The sequence below is a fragment of the Artemia franciscana genome, chromosome 12 (assembly GCF_032884065.1).
Source record: "Artemia franciscana chromosome 12, ASM3288406v1, whole genome shotgun sequence".
In the NCBI taxonomy this organism is placed as follows: Eukaryota; Metazoa; Arthropoda; class Branchiopoda; order Anostraca; family Artemiidae; genus Artemia; species Artemia franciscana.
Genome location: NC_088874.1, coordinates 9,230,295 through 9,254,976, shown reverse-complemented (window position 1 = coordinate 9,254,976; position 24,682 = coordinate 9,230,295). Strand labels below are relative to the sequence as shown.

Genomic DNA, 24,682 nt, shown 5'->3' with positions numbered 1-24,682 from the left:
TCCGCTTTAAGCATTTCCCAAGATTTCCGACCCCCCCCCCCCCCCTAATGACACTGGATGCAGTAGGGATTTAAAATAAGATATCTGAGTTTCGAGGTCTTTCTAAATATGAAATTTCATTAAGATACGATCACTCCTTTATAAGCTAAAATCCCTCATTTTTTTATTTTTCAGAATTAACCCTCCTCCCCCCCCAACTCCGCCGAAGAGAGTGAATCCGTTCCAGTTATGTCAATCTCGTATCTAGGACGTATGGCTATTTTTACCACCTAATTTCATCCACATCTCTTCACTCTAAGCGTTTTCCAAGATTTTAGGTTTCCTCACTGAATTTCCCCCAATGTCCCCAGATCCGGCCAGGATTTAAAATAAGAGCTCTGAGACATGATATCCTTCCAAACATCAAATTTCATTAAGATCCGATCACTCCTTCGTAAGTTAAAAATACCTAATTTTTTCATGAAAAAGAGGATTTTTCAGAATTAACACCCTAGGTCCCCCAACCCATCCCCCCCATGTCACTGGAACTGGCCAAGATTTAAAATAAGAACTCTGAAACACGATATCCTTCCAAAATTCAAATCTCATAAAGATCCGATCACTCCTTCGTAAGTTAGAAATGCCTCATTTTTTCTAATTTTTCAGAATTAACCCTGACCCATCCCCCCAATTCCCCCAAACAGAGTAGATCCGTTCCGGTTCACGTATCTAGGACTTCTATTTATTTTCCCCGCCAAGTTTCATCCAGATCCTTCCACTCTAAGCGTTTTCCAAGATTTTACGTTCCCCCCTCCAAGTCTCCCCAACGTCACCGCATCTGGCCAAGATTTAAAATAAGAGCTTTGAGACACGATATGCTTCCAAACATGAAATTTCACTAAGATACCATCACCTGTTCGCAAGTTCAAATTACTTCATTTTTCTATTTTTTTCCGAATTAACCGGCCCCCTTACACCCTACCCCCAGATGGTCAAATTGGGAAAATGACTATTTCTAATTTAATCTGCTCTGGTCTCTGATATGCCTGCCAAATTTCACCGTCCTAGCCTACCTGGAAGCCTACTGAAACCTGCACACCGTGTATGTGTCAGCTGCTAGTTAGTAATGGAGCTAACCCGAATTTAAAACATAGTAAAGGAAAAACAACTTTGCATTATGCTGCAAGATATGGCAAATTAAAAGTTGCACTTGAAATTTGTCAACTCCTACTGCTCCCATGGAACCGACTCAAATGTGCTGGATGACTCTACGAACCAAACAGCTTCAAATACGGCGGCTCAAAAAGGTGCTATAGAAATTTGTCTACTGCTGCTGAGCAATTGAGCCGACCCAAACGTGAAAGGCGGCGTTAGAAAAGATACACCTTTGCACAATGCTTTATATTATAATGGTGAGCCAAAAGTTGCTCTTAATATGTGTCAATTGTTACTGAGAAATGGAGGTGACCCAAATGTTAAGGACTATGCAAACTTAACAGCTTTGTATGTTGCTGCTATGAAAGGCAGACTGGATATTTGTGAACTTCTAGTGAATAATGGCGCCGACCCAAATGCTAAATGTAGCTCGTACAGCATGACTGCTTCTCACATTGCTGCTCTAGAGGGTAGACGGGATATTTGCGAATTTCTATGGAATAACGGGTTCGACGACAAAACTTCTTTGCATTTTGCTGCTGGAAAACAATACAGCTTTGAATTATATCTGAAAGAGACCAACTTAATGAAGATTTTTTTACCTCTGGTAGAGGTAAAAATCTGGGTATATTTTTAATTTGACTGTCTTCCTACTTTTATTGTAATATTTCGATTTTTTTATCATTTTGATTTACTTTTTGTGTCTTAAAAAGTACACTTTAACTCTAGATTAATTCTGTGACTAATTATAAATTTTTCACATAAATGTGAAAAAAATATATCTCCCACCATAAAAATTTTGTAATCAAAGATAAATCCAAAAATCAAAACTGAAACAAAGTATTTATCTGAAACAATAGATAACAAAGTAGTTATATGTGCAAAAGGATCTTGTCTCTCTGCCAGATATTTCTTTATTTAGTATATTATGTATATGTCATTGAAAAATAAATAAACAAATAAAAAAAAAAAATAACAGACTACTTTTTGCACTACCTTGGGTAGAGGCTACAGTAGAGGCCTACGGACGAAAGGCCTACAGACGCATGCAGAGGGCGAAAGTCAAGCTTTATTTATCTACATAGATGGTATTTACCGCAGAAGGATGGAGTTTTTAATTTTTCTAGAGCAATTATAGTAATAGTTCCTGCTTGCTCTAACTTTGGTGAAAATGAGATTTTTCTTTAGAGGAAATTTCATCCAAGTTTACATCCAGGAAACACCTATCCAAATTTGCTCAGTTGAATATCGAAATTACATTAACAATTTTCCTGGTGACTTAAGACCGATGATTCAAAAGATGGCGTTATAATAAGAATCTTGAAAACAAAACTAAAAACTGGTTAATTGTTAATCAATTAGTGCTTTTCATTTCTTTCGAAATTTAAGAGATTTTTAAGTAGGCTAGTGTCAAATAGCAGAATTCGACAGATTTCTAAAAGGTGTCGACACCTTACCAGCTCGACTTTGAGCAAAAGGGAATTTCATATGTAAAAATTGTATTTTCGGACAAAATGTGAAATTTGAAAATTGAAAATTTGAAAATTGCTTAGCAGCATTGCTACTATGTTATCCCACTTTTTGCACAGCGAGACAGTGTATTCTAGAGGGGAGGGGGAGAATTTTCTCGGGGAGAGAAGTTCTTAAGGATGAACTTTCACCTTTTAGAAATCTGTCGAATTCTGCTACTGCCAGCTTTGGAACTTTTTCCAAAACTGTACTATCCCCCCAAAAACATCACCCTTCATGAAAAAGAAATATTTACTTTTCAATAACAAATAAAATATGTAAACAACAAGCAAATTTCATAGCTTACAGCCTGTTCACAATGGGCTTTGGGGGTCATGAAATCCCTAGGTGCGGTGGGTGTTCATATTATTCCCAGAAGCATAGTTATTTGACCTTTTTACTAAGCTGAACAAAAAACTATCTCAAGTTTTGATCAGGCTACTTTCGAAGAAAGAGGAATGGGAGGGGGGCTAATTACCCCCCAAGCTTTTAGACCACGTTAAAATGGCGCTGTAACTTTTTATTTCCGTTTGAATGAGTAAAAACAGTGCTCATGCAACTACATTTAATTGAAAATACAGAAAGTGCATTAATTGTAAATAAACTGCTAAACAAGGGGACCGATTCACATCTGAAAGATAGTTATAAAAAGCAGCTTTGCGTAATGCTACTGAAAAAGGCAGACTAGGTATTTATCAACTGCTAATTAGCAATGGGGCTAACACAGATCTTAAAGATAGTGAAAAAACGGCTTTGCATTATGCCGCAGAAAAAGGCAAACTAGGTATTCGTCAACTGCTGGCTCATGCCCGCAATAAAGGTCTGTTGATCAAGGGTATGATGTAATACTGTCGTGAAAGTAATACATTACCTACAGATAAACTGACGTCATTTTTATGAAAATTATTTCGGAAGACACATACATCATAGATGTGTATGAGTTCTGACGTCATCTTCCCTATATAAAGCACACAAATCTGCACACTATTTCATACTTGTAAAAAATGCAGAAAGAGAAACACACAAACATGCCGATTAACAGATTTTCAAGTGCATCATACTTGAAGAACGACATATTAGAAGTGAAAAAAGAAGAAGAGGCAAGACTGAATATTTGTCAAGAACTGCTAGACGATGGGACCAGCTCGAATTCGACAGATGTATATGAAAAAACAGCCTTGCATTATGCTGCTCAAGGAGGAAACCTAAGCATTTGTCAACTGCTAATTAACAATGGGGCTGACCCAAATATGAAAGACAGTCAAGAAAAAGGAGCTTTGCATTATGCTGCTCAAAAAGGAAACCTAGGCATTTGTCAACTGCTAATTAGATATGGGGCTAACCCAAATCTGAAAGATACGTATCAGAAAATAGCTTTGCATTATGCTGCTCAAAAAGGAAACCTAGATATTTGTCAACTGCTAATTAGCAATAGGGCTAACCCAAATCTGAAAGATAGTGAAGAAAAAACAGCTTTGCATTACGCGGCTGAAAAAGGCATATCGGATGTTTGTCAAATGCTGCTGAGAAATGGAGCGAAACCTGAACTGAAAGACAGTGAAAAAAAAACAGCTTTGCATTATGCTGCTGAAAAAGGCACATTGGATATTTGTCAACTGCTTCTGAGCAAAGGAGCCAAGCCAAATGAAAAAGACGGGCTGCTTAAAAACTATACTGGTAAAATAGGTATATTGGATTATTTTAAATTACTGCTGAGCAAGAGAGCGAGACCGAATCTGAAAGATAGATTTAAAAAGACAGCTTTACATTATGCTGCTAACAGAGGCATATTGGGTATATGTCAAATGCTGCTGAGCAAGGGAGCAAAACCAAATCTGAAGGATTGTGAAAAAAAGACAGCTTTGCATTATGCTGCTGAAAAAGGTACACTGGATATTTGTCAACTGCTTATTAACAATGGGTCTAACCCAAACTTAAAAGACGGCAAAAACAAAACAGCTTTGCATTACGCTGCTGAAGAAGGTAAACTGGATATTTGTCATCTGTTACTTAGCAACGGAGCAAACCCACATGAATATGACTATTACAAAAAAACAGCTTTACATTATGCTGCTGAAAAATGTACACTGGATATTTGTCAACTGCTTATTAGCAATGGGTCTAACCCAAACTTAAAAGACTGTAAAAACAAAACAGCTTTGCATTATGCTGCTGAAGAAGGTAAACAGGATATTTGTCATCTGTTACTTAGAAACGGAGCAAACCTAAATGAGAAAGACGACTGCTACAAAAAGACAGCTTTGCATTATGCTGCCGAAAAAGGTACGCTGGATATTTGTCAACTGCTTATTAGCAACGGGTCTAACTTGAATTTAAAAGACAGCAAAAACAAAACAGCTTTGCATTATGCTGCTCAAGAAGGTAAACTGGATATTTGTCATCTGTTACTTAGCAACGGAGCAAACCCACATGAATATGACTATTACAAAAAAACAGCTTTACATTATGCTGCGGAAAAAGGTACACTGGATATATGTCAACTGCTTATTAGCAATGGGTCTAACTTGAATTTAAAAGACAACAGAGATAAAACAGCTTTGCATTATGCTGCTGAAGAAGGAAAACAGGATATTTGTCAAGTGCTACTTAGGAGTGGAGCAATACCAAATCTGAAAGATGGGTATGGAGAAACAGCTTTGCATTATGCTGCTGTAACTGGCACACCGTGTATTTGTCAGCTGCTAGTTAGTAATGGAGCTAACCCGAATTTAAAAGATAATAAAGGAAAAACAGCTTTGCATTATGCTGCAAGATATGGCGAATTAAAAGTTGCACTTGAAATGTGTCAACTTCTACTGCGCAATGGAGCCGACTCAAATATGCTGGATGACTATACGAAGCAAAACACAGCCTTGCATACGGCGGCTCAAAAAGGTGCTATAGATATTTGTCAACTGCTGCTGAGCAATGGAGCCGACCCAAATATGAAAGGCGGCATTAGAAAAGATACATCTTTGCATAATGCTTTATATTATAACGGTGAGCCAAAAGTTGCTCTTGATATGTGTCAATTGTTACTGAGAAACGGAGGTGATCCAAATGTTAAGGACTGTGAAAACTTAACTGCTTTGTATGTTGCAGCTATGAAAGGCAGACTGGATATTTGTGAACTTCTAGTGAATAATGGCGCCGACCCAAATGCTACATGTGGCGTTTACAACACAGATGCTTTTCACATTGCTGCTGTATACTTTCTATGGAACGGTGAGCAAAAAGTTGCTCTTAATATGCGTCAATTGCTTCGGAAATACGTAGTTGATCCAAATGTAAAGGAGTGTGAAAACTTAACTGCTTTGTATGTTGCTGCTATGAAAGGCAGACTGGATATTTGTGAACTTCTAGTGAATAATGGCGCCGACCCAAATGCTACATGTGGCATTTACAGCATAACTGCTTTTCACATTGCTGCTCTAAAGGGTAGACGGGATATTTGTGAATTTCTATGGAATAACGGGTTCGACGGCAAAACTTCTTTGCATTTTGCTGCTGGAAAAGAATACAGCTTTGAATTATATCTGAAAGAGGCCAAATACCTAACGAAGATTTTTATACCTCGGTTTCTGGCTGCTAGGTCTGTCTTTCTGTCTGTCTGGTCAGACTGTCTTCCTGTCAGACTAGACAGATAGACCGACACACAAACAAGACAAACAGACAGAAATAGAAACAGAAATAAAAATAGAAATAGACAGACAGACAGACAAGACTGTCTGTCTGACTAGACGGACAGACCAGACATACGGACAGACAAACAGACAGACCAGACATACGGACAGACAAACAGACAGACCAGATAGACCAGACAGACTGACCTGACAGACAGACAGACTGATAGACCAGACAGTCTGTCTGTTTGTCTGTCTGACACACAGGCTAGACAGTCTGTCTTGTCTGTCTGTCAGTCTGTTGTCTGATCAGAAAGACAGACAGACAGATCTGACAGACTGTCTGTCTGTCTGGTCTGTCTTTCTGGTGTACCAGACAGACACAGAGGCTGTCAGACATACCAGAAAGACAGACAGATCAGTCTCTCTGTCTGTCTAGACAGACTAGACAGTCTGTCTGTGTGTCCGGTCTGTCTGTCTGTCTGTCTTTCTGGTCCAGACAGACAGACATATAGAAAGACGGACGGTCTGTCTGTTTAGACAGACAAACAGTCCGTCTTTCCGTTTGTCTGTCTGTTTTCTCTGTCTGTCTGACAAACTAGACAGACAGACTAGACAGACAGACAGACAGACCACACAGATAGACAGACAGACATACAGACTGTCAGACAGGTCTCAGACAAACAGAGAGACAGACAGACCAGACAGACAGACAGACAGAGAGAAAGAAAGAAAGTCTAGTCTGTCTTTCTGTCTAGTCTGTCTGTCTGTCTGTCTGGTCTGTCTGTCTGTCGGTCAGTCTGTCAGACTAATTAGACAGACAGACTAGAAAGACTAGACTTTTTGTCTTTCTCTTGGTCTGTCTGTCTGTCTGACAGACTGACAGACAGAGAGACATACAGAGAGAAGAACATATAGGAGCCCTCTGCAAGAGGGCTCATTCTAAGGGAAATGAAAAATTCTAGTTCCCTTTTTAAGTGACCAAAAAAACTGGTTGGCAACTAGGCCCCCTCCCATGCTCATTTTTTCCCAAAGTTAACGGATAAAAATTTTGAGATAGTCATTTTGTTCAGCATAGTCAACAACCATAACAAATATTTCAGAACAAGCGCTGCTTAGAACATCAAAGTTCTTTTCTATCATCCCAAAAGAACGGCTTAAATTCAGAATATCATCGGCATAATTTAACAGTGATATATCTCTACCTCTAAACACAAGGCTCATCTCAACATCTTTTTGTGATTCTATAATGCTATTATTGTAAAGGGAAGGGGAAGATATGGTTGCATGAGGCCAACAGGAAGGTGATTAATCCTCTTCCCCTGGAAAAAAGGTATGAACAGGAAAGGTATCAAAAGAGGAAAAGGACGCACATTCCAATTCAAATTTTAGTAGTAAAAATTATTATTTAGAATTCAACTGCCCCATTTAAGGTGTTTCTTATCCTGCTTCCGACCTCAATCCCCATCTATGGAAGAAATAAGACGTTCAGCCATTAAATAAGCCCGTTAAGAGTAAAGTCTAGGTCTTGGAGGCAAGTTTCGTCGCAACCCTCCTCGTTTTTTACTAATTGTCTTGGTTGTGCAAGGTTACTATCCATTATTTGACCCAGCAACTTTAAAAAATAATCTGACTACATACGTCCAGCTGTGCAAACTGATGAATTCAAAACTTGATTTTAATTTCACGGTATAAAAAAAAATAGATAAAAATTCAACAGGAAATAAAATAAATACATAGAAAATAGAGAATCGATAGAGAATGTCTAGAGAACAGAGAAATAGATTGAGAAATGGAAATAGATATAGAATAAAATTAACAGGAACAATAACATGTTAATGACGTAACACGTTTCAAAATTTATTCTATTAGAAATATTTTTTCAACAAAGAAATAAAATTATTTATTTGAATTATTATGAAAAATATATGACAAGAGATGTTTTTTACCGATTGAATAGCAGCTTAAAAGTCAAAGGGTTCATTATTTATCAGCTTTTCTGTCCCCCTCCCCCCTGGTGGTAGTTGCAAATGATGTTTATCTTGAAGTAGTAGGTAAAAAAATAAATATATAAAAAAAACAATTTGACTGTAGCACGAGTAACCAATGTTTCACCACACGAGTACCACTAAGAATGTCGATTCTGCCACACATTTCCATCACGTTTAGCACGCGTCATCTGCTGTACGTAATAGAGTCAAAAGTGATTGAAAGGCAACCCCCCCCCCCATTCTTACTTTCATCATTTCCCCAAACACATCCAATCAAAATTTTTAAATAGATATGTTTTTTGGCATATTTGAAAGGTCCTGTAATCATGTATTTGAGGATAAAATCCCCCTACCGCCCCAGAGAGTGGGCTATAAGTTACACTAGTTGCCTATTATTAACAAATAAGATTTTTATCGAAGGGGTGGTTGTACAAACTTCGGAGGGGACTCATTCAGTTGAAAAACAGAAGTTCTAGTGCTCTTTCTAAGAGTCAAAAGTGATTGGAGGGTAACTATCTCCCCACTTTCTCTTTTCTCCAAATGCAGCCTACAGAAATATTGATGTAGTCATTTTATTCAAAGTAGTCTAAATATCATATAACAAAGCCTTTGGAGTTGTAAAAAACCCTTAAAATATCTGACTTTATTTCTGCCTATCTTGGATTTAACGTAATTCTACACTTAAATTTGACAAACCTTTTTCTGCTGGATATGTTTTTAAGGTTGATTTATTCATGTAGTCTTTTTCAAGGGATAAGGAAAAAAATATTTAGAATTTTTGGGGGGGGGGTTTCAAATAGTTTGCGGTAGCTAAGAGTAAGTAACCATTTGGCCCAATAGTATCCAAAACTTAAAAAAAAACGAAACTCTGACAACAATAGATACAGCAAGAGTATTGTCTTTTTCTACTGATTCCAAACGTATCAAATTCATTAAGTTTATTGTTACACATCAAAAGCCACAAGCCTGAGAAACTTTGTATGATTTTTGAAATAGGGGGGAAACATCTCCAAAAAGTGAAGGAATCATAAAAATCACCATGTCAACCCAACTGCAGAGGTTTCACGCTCAAATATGTGGAATTTTGCATTTTCTACTAGAAGAAAGACCATGGAGACTTGTTTTTTCTTTTTTGAAAGGATGACCGCATTGAACAATTGATCTTTGAAGATCGGGACTGGGCTCATTCGAACGGAAATAAAAAGTTACAGTGCCCTTTTAATGTGGTCTAAAAGCTTGGGGTAATTATCCCCCCAATCCCTCTTTCTTCGATAGTAATCTGATCAAAACTTGAGATAGTTCTTTTGTTCAGCTTAGTTGAAAGGTCAAATAACCATGCCTCTGGAAATGATATGACCATCCACCGCCCCTAGGGATTTCATGACCCCAAACGCCCCTTGGGAACAGGCTGTAAATTATGAAATTTGCTTATTGTTTACATATTTTATTTGTTATTGAAAAGTAAATATTCATTTTTCATGGAGGCTGAAGTTCTCGGGGGGAAAGTATAGTTTTGGAAAAAGTTCCAAAGCTGACAGTAGCGGAATTCGACAGATTTCTAAAAGGTGTCGACACCTTAGCAGCACGACTTTGAGCAAAAGGCAATTTCATATGTAAAAATTTTATTTTCAGACCAAAATTTGAAAATTGCTAAACAGCATTGCTACTATGTTATCCCACTTTTTGGACAACGGGAAAGTGTATCCTAGGGGGGAGGGGGACAATTTTCTCTGGGGACAAAAGTTCTTAAGGATGAACTTTCCTGGGAAAATTTTCTATGGAGAAATTTGGAAAAAAAATCCTACATTTAATTATTTTTATTTTTCTTATTTTCCATTAGTCGACTCAATATTATGAATGTAGTTGTTCCAAGAGAATTTTCTTAGAGGTTAGAATTGTTTCGATATTGATTTGGGGAGAAATTCTCCATGGGAAAATTTCTGTGGCAAAAATTCTTGAAGGGAGAATTTTCTGATCTTTCTAATGTTTGGGCGATGGGAATTTCCAGTAGATGCTTTTGAAAACGGGTAGACACAAATGAAAAGCAAGTCTTATTCAAATGAATGTAGGCTTAGGAGGATTATCAGAAATTTTCCGGTGGGAATTTTCAACGAGAATGGAATCATTCAGGAAGAGAGGGATTTTGCGCAGGAAGAGCTGTCCATGGATGTATTTTCGTGGGTGTTGGGAAGTTTTACATGGAGGGGTCTTTTCCAGCTTCATTTGTCAATAAATCAGAAATTAAATATAAACACTTTTTTGCAACTGAAAGCAAGGAGCCACATAAAAACATAAAACGAACAAAAAATATTTCGTATGCAAGGGGTATGCGACCTCCTCAATACCTCCTTTTCACGCTAAAGGTTTTTAGTATTGAAAAAAGGGTTCTTCTAATTGAATAGCTTATTCAATATATTCTTCTAATTGAAGAGAACAACATCCGTTGGCTGATATTCACTAATTAACCTTCGGTTTCGAAATGATCGTGTTAAATAAAGTAAGAGCTTTCAATACTGATAGTAATCCGTCCCGACCCTCTTTACGTCACCTTTGTTCAGAAGCATATAAAAGCCAGTACAAAATAACACAGAATGGTCGCAAAAACTCTAGTACAGCTGAGTAAGGTCTGAGTAATCTTCCTTCTAATTGAATTTTTGGGGAAAAGGATCAGGCCCAAGTGGTAAAGGACTCAAATTGTGTGAATTTTGTGCACATCCACTTACTTATTTGCACCTTTTTGAATGTGAAACTCTTTTATTCTTTGAGCCTTAGACTTTTACTAATTCGATCTAAATAAGCTGGAGAATTTTATAGCATGGTGTTAAACTTATTGAAAAATTGAACTATATTCTGGCTCATTTCAGCAACAAGGAGGCTCTGACACGTGAGTGGAAAACTGAGCTAAACCCAAGGGTGCAAAAGAAGCACAGTAGGTGGACACTAACCCATATGGAAAATTATTAAAATTTGAAAGAAATAAAAAGAGCTAATTCTTTTACTAGTAACCAATTTAAAAAAAAATTCAGGATTTTCATCGCAAATGCAATCATCAGTTTAAATCAACAGGAGAATTGTTAATATAATTTCTTAGGAACTGAACGGCTAAATTTTGGAGTTGGACTTTTAAGTATCATATCAACTTTCAACTTCAACTTTTTCTTTTATTCAACTTAAAAAATAAAAAAAACAATATTATGTCACAACAGAGTTCAGAGTTTGTAAGGCTGGGACAGTGCAAAAGATAGAAAAAACATCAACATCACATCATACTAATAATTCCAAAATTTAATACGCAAAAAACAAACAAAATAGAAAAAACACACACAAAAGAGAAGTAACAAGGACACGTAAATAACTAAAAATCGAGCCGGAATGGTGTGGGAGGCCATCAAAAACAAAGGGACACAAAAAAAAACACACATAGAAGAAGATCAAATAATTTAATATTCTATCAGTTTTTTTTTCAGTTTCAGTTTCAGTTTGTTTATTAACAAAAAAGCAAAACACACACCGTAAATGGTAAATAATCAAACATTAGCAAACAATCTTTAATATTTGCTTTTTAAATTTAGCTGAGATTTTTGGGATAAATCAAACAGAATTTTGTCATTCAGCTTATAATTGTTTTCAATGAAGGTTATTTGGTACCTAATCGAAGACCTTGACCTTCCAGAACTTACAAAAGGAATTTGGTACATCCCAAACCGCTGACAATCAGAACGAGGAAGTAAAATTAGCAGAGATAAATCATAGAAATAATTTTTAGAATTTTGGATTTGAAAATGCCCTATGGAATTATTTAATACTAATATTTCTTTTAAATCAAACAAATTTAAGAAAAAAAATGATGTTTTAGTTTCCGAAACATTTTCAAGTTTTGAAGGTCGATGTAAAAAATTTCCAAGAATTCTTATTGCTCTATTTTGTAGTACCTGTAAGAGTTTTACATACCTTCAAAAGGTATTAAGATAAACAACTGAGCAGTAATTCAAATAAGAAGCAATTAGAGCTTCTATATATATATATATATATATATATATATATATATATATATATATATATATATTTATATATATATATATATATATATATATATATATATATATATATATATATATATATATTGCTTATAATTTTATAAGGTGTTTTGTTCATTGGCATATACAAATGAAGTCAGGTTGTAGTTTGAGAACCCTCATATTCACAAAGATGCAAGGGGCGTTAGCCTTTGATAAGGTTTGCTGCCGTTTAAATAGGTTTGAGCCAATGCGGATCTCAATTTTCTTTGCTTAAATGTGATGACAAATTACTCAGAGTTCCAGTCTACTGTCTACTGTTTTAACTGTTACTCATATAGCCACCATACTAAAGAAGAAAGATAAGATTAAGGGAATTTGGTCAATTTTTTCCAGGACTAAAAAATAGCTGTTATCACAAGGAAATCTCATAAATTTGAAAAGGATGACGTTGTAGAGTGAAATATTTAATCTTTTTCGGGAGTGGGAAAATACAGAAAAGTTTTGAAGGAAGTCGTATTTCTCCTTTTTTCTTTTGACGCCAAGGCTCAAGAAAATTCTGAACCTGATTTAGGAAATATTGAAATCAAGATTGAGAAGATTGGCATGAAAAGGCAGTGTCTAAATTCTAAGACAACACGTTGAATAAATATTGCTAGGCCTCACATGACGTATACATTTTTATTAACTAGGGTGTTCTTTGTCGATTTATTAAATGGCTAATATTTAATAAATTACAACATAAATTATAACATTATATTAAATACCTAAACGAAATACCAACTCAATGTATTAAATATTTAATTAAAGTATATCTACAACATAGTTTATTTCTGTGAACATAAGCTAGTTGTCTCCGAAAAGAGAATAGTAAACTGTTTTTTCGAGATTCAACTGGGCAAACCGAGATACAGTTGCAGGAAAAGATATAGACGAAAATGAAGAAGGTTGTGATACCTTGGATGTGAAGGAATATTTGTTTAGTGAGGAAGAATGAGCGACAGTACTAAAAGGATTAAAAAATAAAGTATGCTTAATGAGTTTCTTAAATATGGTGGTTCTGAGATTAGGAATAAGCTACTGAAGAATATGAACATGATTTTTGAAAAAGGGGAAGTACCCAATGATTTTAGGAAAACCTTAATTAAACCACTGTATAAGAAAGGTGACAAGAGTGAGTGTCGTAATTATCGAGGCATTACTCTGGTCTCTGTAGGTAGCAAATTATTGAGTAATATGATACTTTTTAGACTGAGAGATGTTGTAGACAAAGTTTTAAGGGAAGAACAATGCGGTTTTAGAAAAGGCAGAGGATGTGTCGACCCAGTTTTCACTCTTAGGTTAATAATTGAGAAGTCCCTTCGTTGTCAAACACCTTTGGTCCTAAGTTTTATCGATTATGAGCAAGCTTTCGATTCTGTTGATAGAAGAGCGTTAACAAAGGTCTTATCGTTAAATGGTATACCAGAAAAGTACATTAAAGTGGTTTGTACTATGTACGAGAATAATACTGCTGCGGCTAAGGTAGGAAATGAGGTTAGCAACTGGTTTTGTATTAAATCAGGAGTTAAGCAGGGTTGTGTTCTATCCCCCTTTATATGGATCATTTTGATGGACTTCGTCTTAAGGAGCACAGGAAATGCAATTGGAGATCACGGAATCAAACGGGGAGGAAAACGCTCCTCGACTTAGATTATGCTGATGATTTAAGCATATTAGATGAAAGTGTGAGCAAAATGAATGAATTTTTAGAGGTTTTAAGAGTTCAGGGTGCTAAAATAGGCTTGAAAATTAATGTTAAGAAGACTAAGTCACTAAGGCTAGGAATAAGTGAAAATGAACAGGTGACATTAGGTAAGGAAAAGATTGATCAGTTTGGGAGCTTCAGTTACCTTGGTAGTATTATTAGTAAAGATGGTGGGAGCAGTGACGATGTTAAAAGTAGAATAGCTAAGGCTCAGGGTGTTTTTTCACAGTTAAAAAAAGTTTGGAAGAAAAGAAAGATAAGTCTGCAAAGCAAGATTAGAATATTGGAAGCTACAGTGATGATAGTGGTCAAATGTGGCTCTGAAGCATGGGCGCTCCGAAAAGCAGATGAGATGAGAATTTACTATATGTTTTCCAGAGAAATTGCCTACGGACTGTTCTGGGTACCCGGCTGACTGACCGTATTTCAAGCAGTAGGTTGTACGAAAAATGTGGTTCAATCCCGCTTTCAAGGGCTATGACGAAAGAAAGGTTGAGATGGCTAGACCACGTTCTACGGATGAAGGATGACAGATTACCGAAGATTGTCCTTTTTGGCCAACCGTCTGGGGCTACACGGAAAGCAGGTCGTACTTGTCAGGCTTGGGAGGATGTCATAAATAAAGATTTAAAGGAAATGGGAACTTCCTGGGAGGGTGTAAAGAGGGAGGCTTTAAATAGATTAGGTTGGAGGGGGAGCATGCGTAGCTGTGTTAGCCTCGGGTGGCTTGGTGCTGCAGTGAGTTATTAGTAGTAGTAGTAGTAGCAGTAGTAGTAAACTCCTTGAATATGTACTAGCTAATACGGAAGAAAAAGTTTTTGTTTCCGCTGAAATGGAGGTTGTGGTTAAATGTTTTCGTTTGGATGCACACTTCTAAATATTTTGTGGGAGTAGGGAAAACTTCAACGAAAAGAACTGAAGACTCAAGAATTGTGACTGTACTTGAAAATGTCAAAATAACTGAATTAAACTTAGAAGCTTGTAAAATTAAAAGAAATAATCAAGGGAATGTTTAAAACGAACATCCACCATCTCAAATAAGATGGAGCTATTGCCCCTCAAACTAAAAGGACAACATTATTTTTGCAATAGTGCAATAAAAGTACGATTTTCATCCTCTATTTGAGCAACAAAAAGGTTTTTGGCACCAAAATGTTAAAAAGCATTCGCTAACTAACACATCGAAAATCACCCGTGCAGAAATATCACTTTTTCATGAAAAAGAGGAGGAAGGGGGGAGGGGTCGAAAAATTATTTTTCTGCGATATTTGTTTTGATCGAATAGTCGTTTCTTGTTAGTTTGAGTCTGAGCAAACCCTAAATGACATCAGAATTAGAAAATGTCATTTTTACCCAAGCCACTTCAGAGGGGAATGAAAAAAAAAATCTTAATGGGTGCGGCATTTGGAGGAATAAAAGGTCGGTTCTTATTAAGACAAGTCCGGGGAGACCAAAAGTGATACTAGAATTGAAATTAGAATTCCATCACTTGGCACCCCATTTCCAGCCTAGGCGAAGTCAGAACGGGTAAAAATATCATTTGTGGAACAATAATAATATAATACATAATTGAAAAAAAAAAAATTAAAAGGTCGTTTCCTATTAAATGAAGTCCGGGGACACTGAAAGCGACGGTAAACTTAATGAGAAAGAATATTTTCCCTCAAGTCTTTACATCCAAGAACCTTGAAATTTCCAGCCAATTGCAGCACAAGTAACGGTAGAATTTCAGCAATGGTTATGAAGTTTGGTTATGAAGTTTATCAGTCAAAATCGATCCTTATAAACGACTTTAGGATATCCAATATTCAATCGAAGCGGCCCTCTGTAAATCTAAGAACGCCCTCCAAACGAAATAGCAATATTAACAGAAAAACAAAAGCTAAGAGCTCATATGGCACTTGTGACGAGGTCAAGAAGAGCCAAGACCTCATATGGAATGAGCTCTAAAAAATTTATAAGAATCAATGGATAGATATAAAAGGAAAATCAGAGCCTTAATACCGGTCAGGATTCAAAATGAGAGCTCTGAGTCACAAGGTCCTTCTAAATATCAATATTCATTAAGATCCGATCGCCCACTCATAAGTTAAAAATATATCAATTTTTCTAATTTTTCCTCTTCCTTCAGGCCCTCTTCCTTCCAGATGGTTGAATCGGGGAAAACAACTTTATCAAGTCAATTTGATTAGCTCCCTGACACACCTACCAATTTTCATCGTCCCAGCATGTCCAGAAGCACTAAACTCACCAAAGGACTGAACCCCACCACCTAACTCCCCCAAAGAGAGCAGATCCAGCGGATCCGGGTAATTAGCCCCCCTCCCATCCCTCTTTCTTCGAAAGTAGTCTGATCAAAACTTGAGATAGTTTTTTGTTCAGCTTAGTTAAAAGGTCAAATAACCATGCTTCTGGGAATGATGTGAACACCCACCGCCCCTAGGGATTTCATGACCCCCAAAGCCCCTTGTGAACAGGCTGTAAGTTATGAAATTTGCTTATTGTTTACATATTTTATTTGTTATTGAAAAGCAAATATTTCTTTTTCATGAAGGGTGATGTTTTCGGGGGGGGGATAGTACAGTTTTGGAAAAAGTTCCAAAGCTGGCAGTAGCAGAATTCGACAGATTTCTAAAAGGTGTCGACACCTTAGCAGCAGGACTTTGAGCAAAAGGCAATTTCATATTTAAAAATTGTATTTTCAGACAAAATGTGCCAACAAATTTGAAAATTGCTAAGCAGTATTGCTACTACGTTATTCCACTTTTTGCACAGCGAGATAGTGTATTCTAGGGGTGAGGGGGAGAATTTTCTCGGGGAGAGAAGCTCTTAAGGATGTACTTTCACTGAGCAAGAGAAAGTTCAGAAAGAGAGCGCTGTGCAAGAGAGCGAGACCAAATCTGAAAGATAAATTTAAAATGACAGCTTCAAACTATGATGCTAACAGAGGCATATTGTGTATATGTCAAATGCTGCTGAGCAAGGGAGCAAAACCAAATCTGAAGGATTGTGAAAAAAAGACAGCTTTGCATTATGCTGCTGAAAAAGGTACACTGGATATTTGTCAACTGCTTATTAGCAATGGGTCTAACCCAAACTTAAAAGACAGCAAAAACAAAACAGCTTTGCATTACGCTGCTGAAGAAGGTAAACTGGATATTTGTCATCTGTTACTTAGCAACGGAGCAAACCCACATGAAGAAGATACCTATTACAAAAAAACAGCTTTACATTATACTGCTGAAAAAGGTGCACTGGATATTTGTCAGCTGCTTATTAGCAATGGGTCTAACTTGAATTTAAAAGACAGCAGAAACAAAACAGCTTTGCATTATGCTACTGAAAAAGGGACACTGGATATTTGTCAGCGGCTTATTAGCAATGGGTCTAACTTGAATTTAAAAGACAGCAGAAAAAAAACAGCTTTGCATTATGCTGCTGAAAAAGGGACACTGGATATTTGTCAACTGCTTATTAGCAATGGGTCTAGCCAAAACTTAAAAGACAGCAAAAGCAAAACAGCTTTGCATTATGCTGCTGAAAAAGGTAAACAAGATATTTGTCATCTGTTACTTAGAAACGGAGCAAACCTAAATGAGAAAGACGACTGTTACAAAAAAACAGCTTTACATTATGCTGCTGAAAAAGGTACTCTGGATATATGTCAACTGCTTAGTAGCAATGGGTCTAACTTGAATTTAAAAGACAGCAAAAACAAAACAGCTTTGCATTATGCTGCTGAAAAAGGTAAACAGGATATTTGTCAGGTGCTACTTAGGAGCAGAGCAAAACCAAATCTGAAAGATTGGGATGGAGAAACAGCTTTGCATTATGCTGCTGAAACCTGCACACCGTGTATTTGTCAGCAGCTAGTTAGTAATGGAGCTAACCCGAATTTAAAAGATAGTAAAGGATAACAGCTTTGCATTATGCTGCAAGATATGGCGAATCAAAAGTTGCACTTGAAATTTGTCAACTCCTACTGCGCCCATGGAGCCGACTCAAATGTGCTGGATGACTCTACAAACCAAACAGCTTTGCTTACAGAAGCTCAAAAAGGTGCTATAGATATTTGTCAACTGCTGCTGAGCAATGGAGCCGACCCAAACGTGAAAGGCGGCATTAGAAAAGATACACCTTTGCATAATGCTTTATATTATACCGGTGAGCCAAAAGTTGCTCTTAATATGTGTCAATTGTTACTGAGAAATGGAGGTGACCCAAATGTTAAGGACTATGCAAACTTAACTGCTTTGTATGTTGTTGCTATGAAAGGCAGACTGGATATTTGTGAACTTCTAGTGAATAATGGCGCCGACTCAAATGCTACATGTGGCTCGTACAGCATAACTGCTTCTCACATTGCTGCTCTAGAGGGTAGACGGGATAATTGTGAATTTCTATGGAATAACGGGTTTGACGGCAAAACTTCTTTGCATTTTGCTGCTGGAAAAGAATACAGCTTTGAATTATATCTGAAAGAGGCCAACTTAATGAAGATTTTTTTTACCTCTGGTAGAGGTAAAAATCTGGGGATATTTTTAATTTGACTGTCTTCCTACTTTTATTGTAATATTTCGATTTTTTTATCATTTTGATTTACTTTTTGTGTCTTAAAAAGTACACTTTGATTCTAGATTAATTCTGTGACTAATTATGAATTTTTCACATAAATGTGAAAAAAATATATATTCCACCATTAAAATTTTGTAATCAAAGATAAATTCAAAAATCAAAACTGGTACAAAGTATTTATCTGAAACAATAGATAACAAAGTAGTTATTTGTACAAAAAGATCTTGTCTTTCTGCCAGATATTTCTATATTTGGTATATTATGTATATGTAATTGAAAAATAAATAAACAAAAAAAAAAAAAAAAATAACAGACCACTTTTTGCACTGCCTCAGGTAGAGGCTACAGTAGAGGCCTACAGACGACAGGCCTACAGACGCATGCAGAGGGCGAAAGTCAAGCTTTATTTATCTACATAGATGGTATTTACCGCAGAAGGATAGAGTTTTTAATTTTTTTTTAGAGCAATTATAGTAATAGTTCCTGCTTGCTCTAAACTTTGGTGAAAATGAGATTTTTCTTTAGAAGAAATTTCATCCAAGTTTGCATCCACGAAACACAAATCCAAGTTTGCTCAGTTGAATATCGAAATTACTTTAACAATTTTCCTAGTGACTTTAGACCGATAATTCAAAAGATGGCGTTATAATAAGAATCTTGAAAACAAAACTAAAAACTGGTTAATTGTTAATCAATTAGTGCTTTTCATTTCTTTCGAAATTTAAGAGATTTGTAAGTAGGCTAGTGTCGAATAGCAGAATTCGACAGAGTTCTAAAAGGTGTCGACACCTTAGCAGCACGACTTTGAGCAAAAGGCAATTTCATATGTAAAAATTGTATTTTCAGACAAAATGTGCCAAAAATTTGAAAATTGCTAAGCAGCATTGCTACCATGTTATCCCACTTTTTGCACAGCGAGACAGTGTATTCTAGGGGGGAGGGGGAGAATTTTCTCGGGGAGAGAAGTTCTTAAGGATGAACTTTCACCTTTTAAAAATCTTTAAAATTCTGCTACTGCCAGCTTTGGAACTTTTTCCAAAACTGTACTATCCCCCAAAAACATCACCCTTCATGAAAAAGAAATATTTACTTTTCAATAACAAATAAAATATGTAAACAATAAGCAAATTTCATAACTTACAGCCTGTTCACAAGGGGCTTTGGGGGTCATGAAATCCCTAGGGACGGTGGGTGTTCACATCATTCCCAGAAGCATGGTTATTTGACCTTTTAACTAAGCTGAACAAAAAACTATCTCAAGTTTTGATCATAAACAATCAAGAGAGATAAAACTCTAAAAAAGAAAACTTCAAACGAGACGACGGCCAGTAGAATTAAAAGACTAAAACAACGCGGATATTTCGCCTGTATAAAACAAGGCGTCTTCAGCACAAGATAGAAAATTAAAAGAAATCTAATCTAAAAACAAATAAAAACGACCACCAAATATAATAAATACAATTGTCGCTACTTATCCACGTAGGGAAAAGCAGCTAGGCGAGTTACTTCAATGAGAATCAAAGAGCAACTGAGGAAAATTTATGAAAATTGAAACTTAGTTAATTATTCTGTTGCGAAATAATCCTTTTGTAAGCTAACATTGAAGCAACTCTTTTTGGTTTAGTGGGTAATCTTGTCCCCTGGTGATTGTGTAAAATTTTAATTCCCCCATCGACTATTGGTTCATTTTTTAAAAGAATATCATAAATTGGGTCAATATTTAAATTCCCTGTGTCTCTATTTATTGAAATATTAGCAAATATATGTTTTTTAATTTCTATAGCCTCCCTCGCCCACTGAGAAAAACCTCTATCATTAGAAATAGCTGTTGCCTCATCAAATTGTATAAAATGTTCAGGATAAAAGAATGTGTGTTCAGCTAGAGCCGAAACAAAAGTTTCGGGAGGCTTTCTTAGTTGTAGGGTTTTTTCTATTGAGTAGCGATGCTCAATAAATCTTTCAGTAAATTGTTGGTGAGTTCTACCAATATAAAACTTTCCACAGGAACAAGGAATTTTATATACCCCACTAACTAAATCCCCCAGGGTTAAATCCTTCCCAGAATTAAGAAAACTACCTAATGGTCTCACTGATTGGAAACAAGTATCAATGTTATGTTTACCCAAAATTCTTTTAAGCATCTCCCCCGAAGTAGGTACATAAGGTAAAGAAATTAAACGTTTCGGTAAGTCCAATTCTGTGCACTGTGAAACCCCAATAACCCTATTGTTGTGTTTAATGCGTCTATTTTTTATTATTTTATCAATGAATTTAATCGGGTAACTATTACAAAATAAAACATCCCTCAAATATAACAATTCAGAATCTAAAAACTCCCGGGAACAAATTCTGAAAGCTCTATCCACCAGTGCAATCACAACCCCTCTTTTCACTGAGATAGGGTGGCAAGAGTGAAAGTTCAAATACCTATCATTGTGGGTAGGCTTTCTATAAACTGAAAAAAGTAAATGGAACTCACTTTTGATCAATAAGATATCCAGAAAAGGTAGTTCATCACTTTCTTCAAACTCCACTGTAAATTTTACGTTTTTGTCAAAACTATTTAAATGTTTATGGAAAAGGTCTAAAAGCTTTTATATCGAGTTAAAAGGAAGCTGTAACTTTTTATTTCCGTTCAAATGAGTAAAAACAGTGCTCATGCAACTACATTTAATTGAAAATACAGAAAGTGCATTAATTGTAAATAAACTGCTAAACAAGGGGACCGATTCACATCTGAAAGATAGTTATAAAAAGCAGCTTTGCGTAATGCTACTGAAAAAGGCAGACTAGGTATTTATCAACTGCTAATTAGCAATGGGGCTAACACAGATCTTAAAGATAGTGAAAAAACGGCTTTGCATTATGCCGCAGAAAAAGGCAAACTAGGTATTCGTCAACTGCTGGCTCATGCCCGCAATAAAGGTCTGTTGATCAAGGGTATGATGTAATACTGTCGTGAAACTAATACATTACCTACAGATGAACTGACGTCATTTTTATGAAAATTATTTTGGAAGACACATACATCATAGATGTGTATGAGTTCTGACGTCATCTTCCCTATATAAAGCACACAAATCTGCACACTATTTCATACTTGTAAAAAATGCAGAAAGAGAAACACACAAACATACCGATTAACAGATTTTCAAGTACATCATACTTGAAGAACGACATATTAGAAGTGAAAAAAGAAGAAGAGGCAAGACTGAATATTTGTCAAGAACTGCTAGACGATGGGACCATCTTGAATTCGACAGATGTATATGAAAAAACAGCCTTGCATTATGCTGCTCAAGAAGGAAACCTAAGCATTTGTCAACTGCTAATTAGCAATGGGGCTGACCCAAATCTGAAAGACAGTCAAGAAAAAGGAGCTTTGCATTATGCTGCTCAAAAAGGAAACCTAGGCATATGTCAACTGCTAATTAGATATGGGGCTAACCCAAATCTGAAAGATACGTATCAGAAAATAGCTTTGCATTATGCTGCTCAAAAAGGAAACCTAGATATTTGTCAACTGCTAATTAGCAATAGGGCTAACCCAAATCTGAAAGATAGTGAAGAAAAAACAGCTTTGCATTACGCGGCTGAAAAAGGCATATCGGATGTTTGTCAAATGCTGCTGAGAAATGGAGCGAAACCTGAACTGAAAGACAGTGAAAAAAAAACAGCTTTGCATTATGCTGCTGAAAAAGGCACATTGGATATTTGTCAACTGCTTCTGAGCAAAGGAGCCAAGCCAAATGAAAAAGACGGGCTGCTTAAAAACTATACTGCTAAAATAGGTATATTGGATTATTTTAAATTACTGCTGAGCAAGAGAGCGAGACCGAATCTGAAAGATAAATTTAAAAAGACAGCTTTACATTATGCTGCTAACAGAGGCATATTGGGTATATGTCAAATGCTGCTGAGCAAGGGAGCAAAACCAAATCTGAAGGATTGTGAAAAAAAGACAGCTTTGCATTATGCTGCTGAAAAAGGTACACTGGATATTTGTCAACTGCTTATTAACAATGGGTCTAACCCAAACTTAAAAGACGGCAAAAACAAAACAGCTTTGCATTACGCTGCTGAAGAAGGTAAACTGGATATTTGTCATCTGTTACTTAGCAACGGAGCAAACCCACATGAATATGACTATTACAAAAAAACAGCTTTACATTATGCTGCTGAAAAATGTACACTGGATATTTGTCAGCTGCTTATTAGCAATGGGTCTAACTTGAATTTGAAAGACAGCAGAAACAAAACAGCTTTGCATTATGCTGCTGAAAAAGGGACAATGGATATTTGTCAACTGCTTATTAGCAATGGGTCTAACCCAAACTTAAAAGACAGTAAAAACAAAACAGCTTTGCATTATGCTGCTGAAGAAGGTAAACAGGATATTTGTCATCTATTACTTAGAAACGGAGCAAACCCAAATGAGAATGATGACTGTTACAAAAAAACAGTTTTACATTATGCTGCTGAAAAAGGTACACTGGATATTTGTCAACTGCTTATTACCAATGGGTCTAAGTTGAATTTAAAAGACAGCAAAAATAAAACAGCTTTGCATTATGCTGCTGAAAAAGGTAAACAGGATATTTGTCATCTGTTACTTAGAAACGGAGCAAACCCAAATGAGAAAGACAACTGTTACAAAAAAACAGCTTTACATTATGCTGCTGAAAAAGGTACACTGGATATATGTCAACTGCTTATTAGCAATGGGTCTAGCTTGAATTCAAAAGACAGCAGAAACAAAACAGCTTTGCATTATGCTGCTGAAAAAGGTAAACAGGATATTTGTCAAGTGCTACTTAGGACTGGAGCAAAACCAAATCTGAAAGATTGGGATGGAGAAACAGCTTTGAATTATGCTATAAGATATGGCGAATTAAAAGTTGCACTTGAAATGTGTCAACTTCTATTGCGCAATGGAGCCGACTCAAATGTGCTGGATGACTCTACGAACCAAAAACCAGCTTTGCATACGGCAGCTCAAAAAGGTGCTATAGATATTTGTCAACTGCTGCTGAGCAATGGAGCCGACCCAAATATGAAAGGCAGCATTAGAAAAGATACACCTTTGCATAATGCTTTATATTATAACGGTGAGCCAAACGTTGCTCTTAATATTTGTCAATTGTTACTGAGAAACGGAGGTGATCCAAATGTTAAGGACTGTGAAAACTTAACTGCTTTGTATGTTGCTGCTATGAAAGGCAGACTGGACATTTGTGAACTTCTAGTGAATAATGGGGCCGACCCAAATGCTACATGTGGCTTTTACAGCATAACTGCTTTTCACATTGCTGCTCTAAAGGGTAGACAGGATATTTGTGAATTTCTATGGAATAACGGGTTCGACGGCGAAACTTCTTTGCATTTTGCTGCTGGAAAAGAATACAGCTTTGAATTATATCTGAAAGAGGCGAAATACTTAATGAAGTTTTTATACCCCTGGTAGAGGCTGCACTAGAGCAGGCCTACAGACGCAGGCAGAGGGCGAAAGTCGAGCTTTATTTATCTAAATAGAGGGTATTTACCGCAGAAGGATGGAGTTTTTAATTTATTTAGAGCAATTATAGCAATAGTTCCTGCTTGCTCTAAACTTTGGTGAAAATGAGATTTTTCTTTAGAGGAAAATTCATCCATGTTTGCATAAACAAAACACCTATCCAAGTTGCTCAGTTGAATATCGAAATTACATTTACAATTTTCCTGGTGACTTAAGACCAATGATTCGAAAGATGGCGTTATAAAAAGAATCTTGAAAACAAAACTAAAAACTGGTTAATTGTTAATCAATTAGTGCTTTTCATCTCTTTCGAAATTTAAGATATTTTTAAGTAGGCTAGTGTCAAATAGCAGAATTCGACAGATTTCTAAATGGTGTCGACACCTTAGCAGCACAACTTTGAGCAAAAGGCAATTTCATATGTAAAAATTGTATTTTCAGACAAAATTTGAAAATTGCTAAATAGCATTGCTTCTATGTTATCCCACTTTTTGCACAGCAAGACAGTGTATTCTTAGGGGGAGGGGGAGAATTTTCTCAGGGAGAGAAGTTCTTAAGGATGAACTTTCACC

The 24,682-nt window shown here is 36.3% G+C and overlaps 4 protein-coding genes across 4 annotated transcripts; all 4 read left to right on the top strand.

Annotated features, from left to right (window-relative positions):
* Positions 1 to 3,280: 3,280 nt before the first annotated feature.
* On the top strand, positions 3,281 to 6,383 carry LOC136033645 (putative ankyrin repeat protein RF_0381). The gene has a single exon (XM_065714461.1). It carries the CDS (start codon positions 3,648 to 3,650, stop codon positions 6,288 to 6,290), a length of 2,643 nt encoding a protein of 880 aa, XP_065570533.1. The 5' UTR covers positions 3,281 to 3,647; the 3' UTR covers positions 6,291 to 6,383.
* A 10,555-nt stretch (positions 6,384 to 16,938) lies between these two features.
* On the top strand, positions 16,939 to 17,937 carry LOC136034180 (putative ankyrin repeat protein RF_0381). The gene has a single exon (XM_065715360.1). It carries the CDS (start codon positions 16,939 to 16,941, stop codon positions 17,935 to 17,937), a length of 999 nt encoding a protein of 332 aa, XP_065571432.1.
* A 24-nt stretch (positions 17,938 to 17,961) lies between these two features.
* Positions 17,962 to 18,570, top strand: LOC136034178 (poly [ADP-ribose] polymerase tankyrase-2-like). The gene has a single exon (XM_065715359.1). It carries the CDS (start codon positions 17,962 to 17,964, stop codon positions 18,568 to 18,570), a length of 609 nt encoding a protein of 202 aa, XP_065571431.1.
* Positions 18,571 to 21,704: 3,134 nt separating this feature from the next.
* On the top strand, positions 21,705 to 24,273 carry LOC136034177 (putative ankyrin repeat protein RF_0381). The gene has a single exon (XM_065715358.1). It carries the CDS (start codon positions 21,705 to 21,707, stop codon positions 24,057 to 24,059), a length of 2,355 nt encoding a protein of 784 aa, XP_065571430.1. The 3' UTR covers positions 24,060 to 24,273.
* The last annotated feature ends 409 nt before the right edge of the window (positions 24,274 to 24,682 follow it).